This window comes from Myxocyprinus asiaticus, chromosome 36 (genome assembly GCF_019703515.2).
Source record: "Myxocyprinus asiaticus isolate MX2 ecotype Aquarium Trade chromosome 36, UBuf_Myxa_2, whole genome shotgun sequence".
Taxonomy (NCBI): domain Eukaryota; kingdom Metazoa; phylum Chordata; class Actinopteri; order Cypriniformes; family Catostomidae; genus Myxocyprinus; species Myxocyprinus asiaticus.
The window spans coordinates 10,673,235-10,689,870 of NC_059379.1; the positions used below are offsets into that span (position 1 = coordinate 10,673,235).

General features: G+C 37.9%; 1 protein-coding gene across 1 annotated transcript in view; it reads right to left on the bottom strand.

Moving 5' to 3' along the window:
* Positions 1-16,636, bottom strand: part of LOC127426931 (bifunctional heparan sulfate N-deacetylase/N-sulfotransferase 2-like) — a 109,911-nt gene that overhangs the window by 5,572 nt on the left and 87,703 nt on the right. The window contains exons 3-12 of the mRNA XM_051674114.1: positions 13,608-13,695; positions 13,358-13,512; positions 10,475-10,660; positions 9,933-10,061; positions 9,623-9,805; positions 7,804-7,900; positions 7,214-7,337; positions 5,609-5,783; positions 5,114-5,284; positions 1,767-1,876 (exon numbers count right to left, since the gene is read on the bottom strand). Of these exons, the coding sequence (XP_051530074.1) occupies positions 1,767-1,876; positions 5,114-5,284; positions 5,609-5,783; positions 7,214-7,337; positions 7,804-7,900; positions 9,623-9,805; positions 9,933-10,061; positions 10,475-10,660; positions 13,358-13,512; positions 13,608-13,695 (1,418 nt within the window). The remainder of the gene's footprint in view (positions 1-1,766; positions 1,877-5,113; positions 5,285-5,608; positions 5,784-7,213; positions 7,338-7,803; positions 7,901-9,622; positions 9,806-9,932; positions 10,062-10,474; positions 10,661-13,357; positions 13,513-13,607; positions 13,696-16,636) is intronic.

Sequence of the window (16,636 nt, forward strand, 5' to 3'; positions counted from 1 at the left end):
TGATTTAACCACCAGAGTCGTCTGGAGTACTTTTATGTGGATTTTGGAACTTCAAACTGTTGGCACCCATTTACTTACATTGTTATGGACCTACAGAGTTGAGATATTCTTCTAAAAATCTCTATTTGAGTTCAGCAGATGAAAAAGTCATATACATCTGGGATGGCATGAGGGTAAGTGATGAGAGAATTTTCATTTTTGAGTGAACTAACCCTACAAGTGCCATCCTTCCACTAGAACAGGGGTCGGCAACCTTTTTGACATGGAGTGCCATTTTCTATTTTCTTGGTCAATGGCTGTGCCAACCACCCAAACTTGTGAAAATGTTTCTATTTTGCATTTTTCTAATTTAATCGTTTATTTTTCATTTCAAATGATATTATTAGCATAACAGTTTAAGTGGAAATTTGTGCAAAACCCGATGATTATGATATAATCATGATCCTGCATGTGAATTTTCACAAAGCATCTTTTGAAAGTTCTATAATGAAAGAAAACCTGTCCTATTGTACAAAATGAGTTAACACAGTTAATGTCACAAATTTTCTTATTTGATTACTGATCACGAAATTGTGTGGAATCTTAAATATTTCTTATATTATGAATGTATATTTTTCAAAATCACACAGAGGGGTAATCATAGCACGCAAGCAACAGCGAGAGAGGATTAAGTTTATTAAGTTTTCGCACCTGCATTCCAATCTACATCTTGATGTAATCCTTCCTCATGATCACACAGCGTGTTTTCATCAGCTGAATGGGAGACTAAACACTTTTAAAGTGTGACGAGACTCACGCTGCGTGTGCAAGCCATTCACGCATCACAAGCCGATCAACTATTTAGCCCTTTTCGGTGAATCGCACCTGCAAAATCCTAAAACTTTATTTTCAGGTTTAATTTAGATTTTGAATAGACTTGAAAAGATTTTTGAACCCCACGATGTGGGTTTATGTTTTCTCTTTTATCGTTTAATGTAATTCTGAGTGTGACCATGGTTTAAGGATTAATAGTGGTGTTTTCCTTCTTACATCAAGTATTGTTCTGAAAGCAAAAAGAAACACGAAGGTAGGCTGTCATCCACACAGCCTGACCGAAGCAAAGTGGGCACGTTTACTCCCGCGATTAACCGGAAGTGAAGCGCTACCTGCTCGTGATGCAAATTGCTTGCATGCACTGCACCGAGTCTGTTGGGTATACTGCAGACTCGCCACCAGTAGCGGTTCTAGCTTGTATGGCGCCCTGGGCGAAACCCGCTTCAACATGCCCCCAAAGTTGTTGACTGTGTGGGGGGGGTCTGGGGTCTGTGTGGGTGCCTCGTGCCCCCCCCCCGCAACTGCCCATGTCACCCATGCCTAAATCCGCCACTGCTCGCCACATTTGAACTTTTTGTTTAGTCTCCCATTCAGCTCTTGAAAACACGCTGCGTGATCATGAGGATGATCATGATATTACATCAAGATGTAGATTGGAAAGCAGGTGCGAATTGATATAAATAAAATAGTCTTCTCCTCTCTCGCCGTTGCTGGCGTGCCAGTGATTAGTGCCATAGGTTGCCGACCCCTGCGCTAGAAGACACAGTCCATGTAATGTTAACTAACTGTCATAGTTGGCCTCTATGAGTGCTGTCCAGTCATATTCACGGTAGCTAGATTAATTGTGTATTTTAGCACAGCTGGAACTCTTTATTGACCAATCAACATCTAGGACAGGAACCATACATTTCATATGAAAGTAATACAGAGAGATTAATAATGAGAGTTTGTACATAAGAGCTTGAGTGTAATTGTAATACGGTGCGACTCCCAGGAACTTCTGAATGCCATCCATCACCTGAGCAGGACTGGAGCGCAGCTGCACACCATCTACCATCAGCAGCTGTTTACAGGAGAGAACACACACATATCACACACACTTATACAGCTTCAGAAGGAGATGTTAGGCAAAATGTTAGCCTCAGTCACCATTCATTGTACAGTATGTAATAAATATGCAATGAAAGTGAATGGTGACTTTTGTGTTCCACGGAAGAAAATGCTTTGAACGGCATTAGGGTGAATAAAGTAGAGTTTGTTGAGTAGTGTTTGTTTGTGTATGCAGCAGGGAATGAAAATGTTCCAGGGAACAAAAATGAAAACCCAATTTTTAGCAAAACACAAACGAAACCATGAATGAAGTCCCTTTCAATTGGTCTGGAGTTAAAACTGTATTTTTAAATGTTGGTAACTGGTAAACAAATTGGTATAAAACCAAAATCTAAATGGTTTATCACAGTAAATTTTCAGGATTACACCACTTCCTGTTGCCCAAAAAAATATCTTTCTTTGCCTTAATATACACTATATTGCCAAAAGTATTCGCTCATCTGCCTTTAGACGCATATGAACTTAAGTGACATCCCATTCTTAATCCATAGGGTTTAATATGCAGCTATTGCAGCTATAACAGCTTCAACTCTTCTGGGAAGGCTTTCCACAAGGTTTAGGAGTGTGTTTATGGGAATTTTTGACCATTCTTCCAGAAGCGCATTTGTGAGGTCAGACACTGATGTTGGACGAGAAGGCCTGGCTCACAGTCTTCGCTCTAATTCATCCCAAAGGTGCTCTATCGGGTTGAGGTCAGGACTCTGTGCAGGCCAGTCAAGTTCTTCCACACCAAACTCGCTCATCCATGTCTTTATGGACCTTGCTTTGTGCACTGCTGCGCAGTCATGTTGGAACAGGAAGGGGCCATCCCCAAACTGTTCCCACAAAGTTGGGAGCATGGAATTGTCCAAAATCTCTTGGTATGCTGAAGCATTCAGAGTTCCTTTCACTGGAACTAAGGGGCCAAGCCCAGCTCCTGAAAAACAACCCCACACCATAATCCCCCTCCACCAAACTTCACAGTTGGCACAATGCAGTCAGACAAGTACCGTTCTCCTGGCAACCGCCAAGCCCAGACTCGTCCATCAGATTGCCAGATGGAGAAGCGTGATTCGTCACTCCAGAGAACGCGTCTCCACTGCTCTAGAGTCCAGTGGCGGCGTGCTTTACACCACTGCATCCGACGCTTTGCATTGCACTTGGTGATGTATGGCTTGGATGCAGCTGCTCGGCCATGGAAACCCATTCCATGAAGCTCTCTACGCACTGTTCTTGAGCTAATCTGAAGGCCACATGAACTTTGGAGGTCTGTAGCGATTGACTCTGCAGAAAGTTGGCGACCTCTGCGCACTATGCGCCTCAGCATCCGCTGACCCCGCTCTGTCATTTTACGTGGTTACGAGTTGCTGTCATTCCCAATCGCTTCCACTTTGTTATAATACCACTGACAGTTGACTGTGGAATATTTAGTAGCGAGGAAATTTCACGACTAGACTTGTTGCACAGGTGGCATCCTATCACAGTACCACGCTGGAATTCACTGAGCTCCTGAGAGTGGCCCATTCTTTCACAAATGTTTGTAGAAGCAGTCTGCATGTCTAGGTGCTTCATTTTATACACCTGTGGCCATGGAAGTGATTGGAACACCTGAATTGAATTATTTGGATGGGTGAGCGAATACTTTTGGCAATATAGTGTATGTTGTGGATGAAGCCTTCTGTGACATGCAAAAAACCTTTAGACAACTATATCAAATCACTATGTATAAATGCACGGTTAATTCAGATACAAGGAACAATATCAAGGAAAAAGTAAATTACTCAGTTGTTTCCAAGTCTTCACTGAATTACTGTTACATATGAAGCATTAATACAGAGTTGATGCTACTGGATTCTGACCAAGAAGCAGATCTGTAAGTAAAACAAATAATTAAAATAAAATAATAAAATAATTTTTACATGTGTATAATAAAATAGGTTGGCCTACATAAGATGATATCCAGTCCACACAAGCCCAAGCAATATGTGCATGCATGCAGGAGAGAGAATTTTTGGCTATTAAAGGAATGTTCCGGGTTTAATACTCACTTTTTCAAAAGTACAGCCTCAAGACATAAACATTATTTGTTTAAACATGTTTTTAATGTGATAAAATCGCTTACTAACCTTATCTGTGTAAAGTTATAGCCGATTTTATAACTTCATTACCATGACAATGTAATGTCAACAAACCCTAAAACAACTGTAAAAATGACAATTTAAACAAATTTACAGCTCAAATAATAAAAAGTTTTAACAGAGGAATTAATGAAAGTGCTTTTAAAAAAATCATAAACTTCACATATCTGTTTAAACTCTCCAAAATTGGCCACACTCACCTCAGTTGTCCCCATTCACTTCCATTGTAAGTGCATCACTGTAACTTTGATTTTTGCTTTTTTTAAAGCATTGGAGGGATGAGTCAAAATACATTTTCATGGTACTTAATATTATGCCACCAATGCTGTCGACTGAGATGAACTTGTATTGTATTGAACTTGAATTTGAACCAGAAACATTCCTTTAATTGATTTTATATGGCCAGATGTATTTTTGAAATATTTTAAATGAATTTGGGGATTTATTTAATATTAAGAATACATTTATTAAAATTTTTATTTTATTTTATATAGGCTACTGTATAATTTAAGTCCTTTTTTTAACTCTAAATCTCCACTTTCACTTTCACTTCTGAAAGTCACATTTGGTGCCTGTTTTGTTTCACTTTCACATCTGAAAGTGGAGATTTAGAGTTAAAAAGGTCTTAAATATTGTTCTGTTTCTCCCTCACACCTATTATAATGCTTCTGAAGATATGGATTTAAACACTGGTGTCATATGGATTATATGACAGTGTTTTTTATGACACTTCTATGTTTCCTTTATGGGATTTTTGGAGCTACAAAGGTCTGATCACCATTCACTTGCATTGTGAGGACCTACAGAGCTGAGATATTTTTCTAAAACTCTTTGTGTTCTGCTGAAGAAAAGTCATACACATCTGGGATGGCATGAGGGTGAGTAAATGATGAGAGAATTTTCATTTTTGGGTGAACTATCCCTTTAACCGTTCTTTAATTTCATTCTAACCGGTTACCATTTGGAAAGAAGGCAGCGGGATGCCGGAATCTGAACGAAAAAATACAGTTTCTGCTCAGAACAAACCAAAATGAAAAACATTTCGGTTTTAGTCCCTGGTATGCAGCATGCACCTGACTGGGCTGGTAGTGTTGTAACCAGCGCTCCAGATGACTGCTGTAAGCTCCAGGCTGCAGACAGCGGCGATGCAGCAACAGCAGATCTGCAGGAGAGGAAGGACCTGCTGAGATCACCTCGTGAAAAGTGTAGTTGAGTGCCACTGGGTCCTGATGAGCCCTCTGATGCTAGAGAGAGAGAGACAGCAATGAAATTAAACTGTTGTTTTATTTCCTGCTGATGGCTCTCTATGGCCCTATTTACACCTGTTTGTATTAAGATCCATCTCGGGTGATACGATCATGGTCAGAGGAGACACATTACTGCTTAACATGCATCTAAAATACTTCTTTTGTGACAACTTGTGATCAGAAATGAAAGAGAAGGGTCCTTCACACTTTTCCGGGACGCATCAGGATGCTTTAACGTTTACACTACAGATGTGATGTGATCACATGTGTTTCTGACCACGTCTAAATAGAGACTATGTATTTCTGCACACAAAAACGCACCTGGTACCAGGAATATGCCCGGTCAGCGGGGTTGATGAGTATGGTGATTATTTTGGCTCTGGGTAACAGCGCAGCTGCTCTCTTTGGGGCAGTCTCGGTGTCAAAGTAGTTTGCGCTTTTCTCAAACAAGAAGTCTGTGCTCGCATTAGAAGGTACAGGGAAAAAATCCATATACCTGTAAGACAGACCAGCAGAGTTACACAAATATCCCTTACTAAATACAATTCCATTTAAAACAAACTATTTTTTTTATTTACATCTTCTGAAGAAATCTGAATAGTGTCATGATGCTAGGGTGTTTTGAATAGTTGCCAAAGTGTTTTTCAGGGGTTCTAAGTGCTCACCCAAAAATCTTAGGATATTTTCATCAGCAGTTATGGTTTGGGTCCCTCCTCTAAAGTCAGACTATGGCATTTTATGACTGATTTATTTTTAATTTTTTTGTCTGCCAGGGGGAAACTGTAAGTCTAATCACTTAGAAGAGGAATAGCACACCTCTCCTCAACAAACCACACAATTTAAGGAATCATTAAACAAGTTGAATATTAGATGGAGGTTTTATAAAGTATAAGTAAAATGTACCTCCTAAACTTAAAACTTTAGCCTAAACCTAAAAAATACTTTCCTAAAAGCAAATGAGATGTGAACAAAACCATAAACCAACACCTAAACCTAACCGACTGAGTGGAAAAAGCAAATGCCACATTTTCTGAAATAACCACTTAATTTTGTGAGTAAATGTAGGTTGGTTTGTAATACCAGCGTTAAAATCTGTCATTTTTCAAATGATGCATTATAACAGAGATTATTTAGCAGAGATGGGCCACTTCTATTAAAATGAATGGGAGAAATTAGAACGCTCAACCAAGGAGCTCTGAGCGCCCCATGGTCAACGGATATAGAAAGGAAGTCCCGCCTTACATTTAAAAGAGCCAATCACCTTTTAGATACAGACATCATCTGTCAATCAACTCTTTTTCAAAAATTGCGTTTTTTAGCGTAATATGAGGCATAGAATCACAATTTATGATTCCAGTACTGTCAAATTGTATTGCTGATTTGAAAATGTTCTTTGATCGTAATCTTGACCAACCGTTTTTTGAGATTTCTGTCTTTCCTCATTCAAATAGATAGGAGCTGCACTGGCATGACTGGAAATAGCCTCCTGAGAGCGTTCCAAAGATGGCCGACAATGGACTGACTTGCTAAAAAGACTTTGGTTCTAATAAGTGTTTTGATAACATAGCAGTGTATGAGTAATAGTGCAAAAATTAAGTGTTTATAAAGTCGTAATCAGCCGTTGTAGTCGGGATTTGTGTGAAAGTGAACAAAACTCTTGTTGTAGCACCTCTAGTGTTCATTTCACCAGGAAACTGCGGCAAAATTTAGAACACGGCACGTAAAAGTCAGTTTTGAAAAATGTAATTATAGTAACATTGGATGTAATTTTTTGCTTTAGCAAGCGACACTAATTAACAACAATTTCTGAAACATAAAGCACTCTCCCATCATTTTTTCTGTGATTGCAGTGTGTAAGGCTTTGCAAAAATGTGTAGCTGATTTGAAAACGAAGAAAATGAGGCATGCAGGAGTTTCCATGGTTACCAGTCAATGCCACGCTGGTAGTTTGGTCCGCTGAAGAACTGCACCTCTTCAAAGGTGACAGTGCTGGGGAAACTGCTGGTAATGGCAGGGTGGAGGGAGAGAAACAAGTGCAGTGCAGTAGTTCCTGGGAAGAACCATAATAACCAGATTAAAACCCTGCATCAAGCTGCTGTAATCAAACATTCATCACATTTCTTGGAAATGTATGAGTACTGTGATTTGTGTCCAAAATTAAGTGTTCTACATCATAAAGCCTGGGTAATTATTCCTTAGTATTGCTGTCCTGTTGTAATTGTTTAATTGACTGACAAACATGTTTTTGTACTCGTATTACTAAAAAAACCTCATATGTGCATACAAAACAAAATCCAACCATATATCAGGTTCTTATAGCTAAACTGGTAGAGCATGCCGCAAGCAACGGCAAGGTCGTGGATTAGATTCCAAGAAAAATTCATATTGACAAACTAAAACAATGTATATCTTGAATGCACTGTAAGTCTTTATGGATAAGTGTTTGCAAAATGAATAAATATGAAGTATATATATAAAAAAAAAAGTCCAGATTTTTTAAATTGCTTTGTGGTTACCTGTCTTCTGAGGACCAATCACTAGAAACTTGGGTAGTCTGTCACAGGTCTTCTCTTTGGACCAAATGTCTTTGTGTCTCTTGTCATGACATGGATTCTGTTTATTAAAGGGGAATATTTGTTAGTATAATGTGAGCATAAGTTAAAATGAGATTATTAATACAAATCCCTTGTAAAATCCATCATTCAGTGAAATCCATTAGGGAAAAACCAATACAACTTATAATATATATATATATATATATATATATATATATATATGTATATATATATACACACAGCTTTGGAAAACATTTAGAGACCACTGCAAAATTATCAGTTTATCTGGATTTACTATTTATAGGTACGTGTTTGAGTAAAATGAACATTTTTGTTTTATTCTATAAAGTACTGACAACATTTCTTCCAAATTCCAAATAAACATATTGTCATTTAGAGCATTTATTTGCAGAAAATGACAACTGGTCAAAATAACAAAACAAAAAAAGATGCAGAGTTTTCAGACCTTGAATAATGCAAAGAAAACAAGTTCATAATATTTTTTAAACAACACAATACTAATGTTTCAACATAGGAAGAGTTCAGAAATCAATATTTGGTGGAATAACCCTGATTATCAATCACAGCTTTCATGCGTCTTGGCACGCACTCTACCAGCCTTTCAAATTGATGTTGGGTGACTTTATGCCACTCCTGGCGCATCACCGATCCTCCACCAAATTTCACAGTGGGTGCGAGACACTGTGGCTTGAAGGCCTCTCCAGGTCTCCGTCTAACCATTAGACAACCAGGTGATGATCTGGGGGTGCTTCAGCAAGGCTGGAATCGGGCAGATTCATCTTTGTGAAGGACGCTTGAATCAAGCCATGTACAAGGTTATCCTGGAAGAAAACTTGATTCCTTTTGCTCTGACAATGTTCCCCAACTCTGAGGATTGGTTTTTCCAGCAGGACAATGCTCCATGCCACACAGCCAGGTCAATCAAGGAATGGATAGAGGACCACAGGATCAAGACCCTGTCATGGCCAGCCCAATCTCCAGAAATGAACCCCATTGAAAACCTCTGGAATGTGATAAAAGAGGAAGATGAATGGCCACAAGCCATCAAACAAAGCTGAGCTGCTTGAATTTTTGCACCAGGAGTGGCATAAAGTCACCTATTAGCAATGTGAAAGACTGGTAGAGTGCGTGCCAAGACGCATGAAAGCTGTGATTGAAAATCAGGGTTATTCCACCAAATATTGAGTTCTGAACTATTCCTAAGTTAAAACATTAGTATTGTGTTGTTTAAAATTAATTAGAACTTGTTTTCTTTGCATTATTCGAGGTCTGAAAACATGGCATCTTTTTTGTTATGTTGATCAGTTGTCATTTTCTGCAAATAAATACTCTAAATGACAATATTTTTATTTTGAATTTGGGAGAAATGTTGTCAGTACTTAATAGAATAAAATGTTCAAACATATACCAATAAATAGTAAATCCAGAGAAACTGATAATTTTTTCCAGAGCTGTATATATATATATATATATATATATATACATTTTTCCAGGGAAGTCAAGATGATGTGCATGCAAGTTTTTAAGTTAAACAAAAGGCAATGCCTATATCAAAAAAATCTCTTTTAAATATGGACTTCATTTCCTACAGCTGCCATAACTACATAAAAGCAGCGTTGTGATTTCTCCCGTTAATATGTATATGAGTGGTCTGTACTCTCCTCCAAATAATTTCTGTTATACCCTGTCTATAGATTCACCAAGAAAAGAGAAGTTCATTAAGTTTGACAGAAACCAAAAAAACTGTAATTGCACCAACCTGCCACAAGGGGTCTCTCTCGTCAGGGAAAATCTGGAAGTATTTGTGAGCGAGGCGGATGGGAGGCAGAGTCTGCATGCGCAGGTGAGTCCAGCACTGCACAAACCTCACCAATGACTCAAAGGTGTACAAGCCCAGCCGGTCATTGCCATAGTTCGACAGGTGAGTCATGAATATACTGACCTACCCATGGGAAAGGGAGGGGACAAGTAGTTCAAAAAAGGTTGTTTTTGTCTTTTATATAGCATAATTATTTTACACGTTAGCTACATTTTGGATCAGTGTTCGTGTGTGTGTGTGTAAGACTAACTGGATTGAGCAGCACTGTAAGAAAGAGCTCTCCTCCACGAATGCTTTTGTCCAGCTCCTGAGGGCCTCCTGGATAATCTTTATAGAAGATGGTGTGTGTGAAAAGCCCACACGTCTGTCGAGGGAGAACCTGACACACAAAACCACACAATACATATTTAGATGCCGCTATAGAAAATTATTGTTTATTTATACAGTATTTTTCCTCTTCAGGAAAGATATCAAACCCATTTTTTGTGAAATGAAGCTACATTCAAATCATAATTTATAATCCGCGCATTTTTCAGCCACAAATTGCCCACATACAGTTGTTCATCTTTTCAATGACACAATTCCCAATACAATCTAAAAACTCAAATAAACAGCCCAAAGCGAACAAATTAGAGACACAAGCTGTTTTCCTTGGAAATTACAACAACATATATAAATCAAGAACTCTTAAGAACTTAAATGCTGCAGATTTCCAGGTTTTGAATGCAGAAGTAAACTATAGGGGGTAACTTCTAATTTATCATTTAAATGGGAGACTTGACTTGTTCCTACCTGTATGCCATTGTATATAAAGCCCCTGCGGTAGCGGGCAGGCCTGAGATGAGGATACTCCTCTGTGCTGGTCACCTTGATGGCCCACACACTCTTCCAGGCCTCATAAAGCTGACTGTGCACAGGGTACACACCTGAGTGATGGGGGGCTACAGCGTAGCCCATGTCTGTGGGGATCCCATGCTCCTGAATCACAGGAAAGAGACAGAGATCAGTTGTTTAACCTAATGTTTAAATGTCTAGGCTGGTGACTGAAAGGTTGCAGACCAGAATACCACAAGGTGTGGTCTATGAGCTTTGGCTGTGAAATCATATGCAACTGTAATGCTGTCAATAAAACTGGAAATTCAAGTTCAAAGTTTGATGTAATTCAATTTCAAAACTGCAAATTCAATTTCAAGTAAATATGGTCAAATTCAAGTTCTAAAATTCAAGTTCAAGTCCCAATGGCACATATTTCATTCCATACTCCTTCATAGCCATGCAGTTATAGAAATAAACTTGCTTGAAAAGTGTATTAACTAGAGTTCGATCGATAGTGGATTTCGCAGATACCGATAACTAATTAATCAGCCGATGATTTTTAAAATAGATTTATAGAATGTTTAAAAAAAAAAAAAATCGCATCCTTTCCTTACTATGACAGGCACTTACATAGAGACTACAAGAGTCAACAATGAATAACATTTCCAGGTATGTTTTATTGTTCTACAAAAATCCCAATAATAACCAGAAAAAAAATAAAAATTTTGGTGCATAACACGGGATGTTTAACAAACAAGCTGGAACACACCGGGGACTCTTATTTTAAAATGACGGAGACCTGGTCCAGTTACAATGCTCTACAATAACAGTTGATCAAATTAAGTTTTAATAGCCTATATATTCACCAGATGAAGGGTTTTGAATGGTTCTTGAACGAATCGTTCTTTTGAGCAAATTCTCAGCAAGTAGCTGGTCGAGCCAGTTCACAAAATCGAAATTAATGTAACTTTAGTTCTATCAGGAAGACTTGCAGACCACCGTCTGGTGGAAGTTGTATGCGGAACCGTCAGATCCTGCCGGAGATAGGAGGCAGGGGCGAGGAGCCTACCCCCGACTCAACTGGTGGCGGTGGAGTGGTGGAGGTTGCCGCGTTGGCACACTGAATCAGCAATGTGATAGATTGGGAGCAGACTTATAAAGCAATGGCTGAAGCATGATTTGCTAGGAGTTACCTAGCTATTGGTGCGATGAGGTACAGCTGCGAGTCTTCCCGGTAAGAACCATGCTGCGCTTACATTTCCGGGTTGATGATGCAAGACGCACAGCTGAAATACTTGTACTGTCTACGCACGCAAAACGTTGAACTGTCTGAACCGGACCCACTAAGTGTCAAAGTTTGCAGAGGATTACCGAGGACTTGTTATGTGTTCAGACGTTAATGCCAGTAGCTGAATAAAACATTTATAAACCTACAGATTTACAGTCTAAATTTTTTTTTTTTTATTAAAAAAATATTAGCAAATTAAGGTCTTGAGGCTTAAGTAGGTATTTACTTGACGATGTTATTAATTAAAAAAAATTGTATATATTTAATTTTCCAGTTGTGTTTGTATTTTTTTTTAATTAGACTTAATGAATTGTGTAGCTAACTGTGATTGACGTTTTCAAGAAATATGAATTTTAATTAACTTATGTATCAGCAACAACATAGTAAAACATTGCTAAATGCAGTCGACTAGTAGACTGAGACTGAATTCGAAATGAACGAGTTGGACTCATACAGGCTAGGTGGTTCTTACGAGTTACTAGAACCAATGATTAACGATTCAAACCTACAGGCTGAATCGAAAGTTAGCTTTTTATTGTGTCCGACTCAAAAAGAACCAAATGAGCCGGTCCAAATAACTGTCGAAGTTTGCAGAGGATTACCGAGGAGTCTGATGAGTGAGCTGCTGATGCTGTCAGCATGCATGTACCGAACACTTGAATGAGCATGGGGCGAAATGTATGTTTCTTTAATAACAAACCAAATGTACTGGAAATATGCTTATGAATAGTTTTATTAAATAACATTTTGATTAAAACACGCAAAAACTTTTTAGCTAAGATATGTAAATTAATTTGACTAATGTTTATTCTGCATGCAGTATATATTTTAAATTGCTATAAGATGAATTATGGTTTCTGGTGAGTTGATTAAGTCTAGTTTATTCTCTTAATATGCTTTAGACATGTAGAACATACCCGCATTTCTGCATCAGTGTCTGTATTTGGTGCTTTAGGTGCAAACTTTAATGTAGGAAAATCATCCAAGATGTAATAAATAAAACAAGCCGTAGGCTTTTCGACATGCAGGTTCACAGAATGAAACACTGATGGCAATAAACAACCTTATTATTATAAATTAATTGAATAGAAGTAATAATAAGCCATATGCATTCACATATGGCTTTATTTGAATGTTTCAGAGAGAATCCCATTATTATCCCAATGTTAAAATTATGTACTAGTGACATCATTATGTGATGACATAAAAGAACCGCTGAATCGTTTTTTTTTTTTTACTGATTCAATGAAACGAACTGTCCAAAAGAACCGGTGCATGGAAGCGAATCACAGAATCGTTTTAACTACAGAATCCTCCAGCACTGGACACATTCACGGAGGAATAAAAAAATAAAATAAACTATCTGCAATGATCGGCATATGTTTTTACCAATAACTGATAGTTCCAAAAGCAACTATCGGCACTGATTAATCTGTAAAATTGATATGTCTGCCTCTAGTATTAACCGATCAGAATCAAGAAACAAACCAATTCTAACCAACCCTAACCCTATTCCCAATGCTGTGCTTTAAGATAGGATTAATAGAGTGTATTATTTGGCAGATTCTGACCTGTGCAAACTGCTTGTTGAGTCTCATTTGTTCTGCAAGCACGCTGACGTTGTGGAAGAGATGAGGCTGCATGTGACTCCACATGTGTGGAAACCACCAGAACTCCTGCCTGTGTCTGAGAAGAGTATCATCACCCTCATCTTCCTCATCTGTACCTGAAGAGGAAGGCCACAAAGAGTGCATGAATGTTTGTGTGCTGATGGAGGTAGCGGTTATCTGTATGACTCACACAACTCCAACTCCACCATACCTGTATGGAAAAACTTGCCAGAGTATCCCAGGTTGAAGGTAAAATTGGGAACCAGAGAACGAAGTTTGTTTTGTGTGTGAAGCAGTGCCTAGTGGGGAAAATGAAGAAAAAACATATTTCAGCCAGTGCAGCACACACAGTTTAAATAGTGTGTGTACATGATGCAGATGATGATAGGCTATTGTAGAGTAAGATTATTATTTTGGGGTAGGTCTTTATGAAGTTATTGCATGTTAAAAAACTAAGGGTGGGCGGTATGATCAAAATCTTACAATCATGATGTGAGTAATAATAATCTCAGTAATGATATATTTCACAATACAGTTGCATTTTCTGAAAATTTAATGAATAAAAATGGTTAAATATTTTTGGACAATCCAGTGAATAAAAAATTTAGCAAATTTTACAATTTAAAATTTGATTATTAACCTTTTTTCTATTTTTAAAATTGATGGATGCAAAACAAAAGACAATATTATTCATAACAAATGATAGGTCACACATTATGTTACACAAAGATTTAACAGTAAAAGTAATATTCTAAAATGGATAGTTTCAATTCTAAATTCTGATTGGATTAGCTGTGTTTGAAACCATTGTTAAATAGCTGATCTGCTATTACACTATTGGTGTGATGTTGCTCAGTACATGTAAACAATTAAACTCTGCTTTGCATTACACCCTTTAATTACATTCTCACTTATCTTGACTTGTTTGGGACACATCCCACTCTGTGTTTTCACATTACTCTATATTTCTTAATATCTCTCATGTGTAAATACTATATAAATTCCATACATGGCAGCAAAAATATATGTACTGAAGTGTGGTATGAACAGTATAACAGAATACTACCAGTTGATACACATCTACTACCGAAAGGTAAATACGGTTATACCACCCCATACATTATGAAATGTATATTGTATAAATTATTTTGATACTATAAACGAAATATGGGTTTACAAAGGTGGAGAAAAGCGGGCCATAAACGGCTAGATCTGACAGAACAAAATCAGGAGCAAAGAAAGTAAAAGGTGAGAAAAAATAATAAGGATAAACGATTTAATATAAAAAAGTTAGTCCTTACCCTGAAAAGAAAAAGCAGGTGGGAGAAAAATGAAAGAGAGATAGAAATATGAAAACCATAGCCAAGTCATTGCCTTTGGTGTGGTGGGACACACAGAACCCCCTGTGAGAACGTATCGGCTCAAATTAAATAGTGAACCAGTCTAATTAGCCCCATGCTAGCCTTCAGCTAGAGCACATTCACTCTGAGGAAATGAGAGACAGAGAGAGAGAAAGAAAGAAAGAATACCATGCTCTGCTGCATTACGAACAAGCTCTCCCTCTCGCACAATAATCAAGGCTCTCTACAAACAACAGCAGAGAGAAAACATCTCCCTGATCCGTATTAAGTGTGCTAATTCATTAGCTTCATTTCAGTCATGGAGGAGCTCTGGGAGTGTGAAGGGAGTCAGAGAGAAAAAAGCTCAGATTATTCAAACAGAAGAGCAGCAGGATAGTTGATGGAGAAGGAACTGGGTCAGGTCTCATTGAGGTCCGATTCCCCATCAACCCTACAAATTGTTAATTCCCTATCAAAAGTTAAGAGGATTTTTACATTTTATGAAGAAAATGTAAGTGGTGCTTGCCAATGCAAAGGTTGCTACCATGATGCTGGGCTATTGTGGGTAATTGCCAGGGCTGTGCTATGCAGTTGCTAAGGTGTTATAAGCATTTATTAGTATGTTGTTAGTGTGTTCTGGTTGGTTGCTTGGTGTTTAATTACTGGCACAAGTAAAAGGAGCCCACTCCCAAGTTTCTTTGATATTCTGGGGTCAGTTGCACCAGCCATACACAAGTTACAACTTAGCCTAGTTGTGGCATAAATGGGCAATAAGTCACAACTTGCATACAACTAAATATTTGAACGTTGCACCATTGAAACGTAACTCCATGTTTAAACAAATTATTTATGGAAGTCTCTGACCAGGAGGAACAGATGGAATAAGAAGGCAAACCAATTGGATTACAACAATAAACTCATGTTTTGTGTGACAGATTTAATCCTTTAGCATCTTGCGACCCCGCATCCAGATGCATGGACGTTGTACTTTGGCTTCTCTATACGTAACCCATAATTTAAATTCATTTAAACCAACTGATCTCATTTCAGAAGACTCTGGGCTATCAGTAAAGGGTTAAACTTTCGACGTACAAAGCATTGTGACAAAACAACATGGTTCCGAACACAGCGGAGTTTGTCTTTGGGAGAAACGACAACAAAACTGCATCTGGTAAGAAACTGTATTAAGTTTTTATATTTAAACCTGTTTGAATCAAAAGACTAGAGGCTCTAGTTTCATCTGATACTGTATGCCATCTTTAAAATGTGAACAATTTATCATGAAACGCCACTCTTTTAAACACAATGTACACTACTGTGTACTTTAGCGCTATTTTGCCTTAGAAATCCTATAATTACTGAGTACATTGAGAATCAATGGGTTCATCCAAAAGCTGAAAAATTTTGCTTTCAAAGGCTTTATATAGGGTTAGGATGAAAATAAGGTGCATTTTGAACTGTTCTGAGACCAGTGCAGATAGACAGCACACTGGAGGTTAAGTCAATGACTAAATAGGGTGCAAAGGAGCACCCAATAGCTTTCCTATGCAGCTAAGTGCATTCACTTCTAAAATCTGACCAAAAGTTTAGTTACAGGCTGCAGATGATTTTTGGACCACTCAACATGTTTGGCAGACATGGGACAATGGTAATCAGTACATACAGCAGATTCATAATTTATAATGTATACTTTTATTTTAACATGGTTGGAAGTGATTGGATGATGCTGGCCATTACTTTGAATCAGAATTTCTTATGCTAATTTCTGATTGGTAAAATGCTTCAGCACTGACTCTCACTTTTTTGTTTGACAGTGCAAAGAGAGAACATTGAGATTTTTTTTTTTTTTTTTGCCAAAGTAGAAATAAACATTGTAACAAAGTAAAATCAAGTCGGGCAA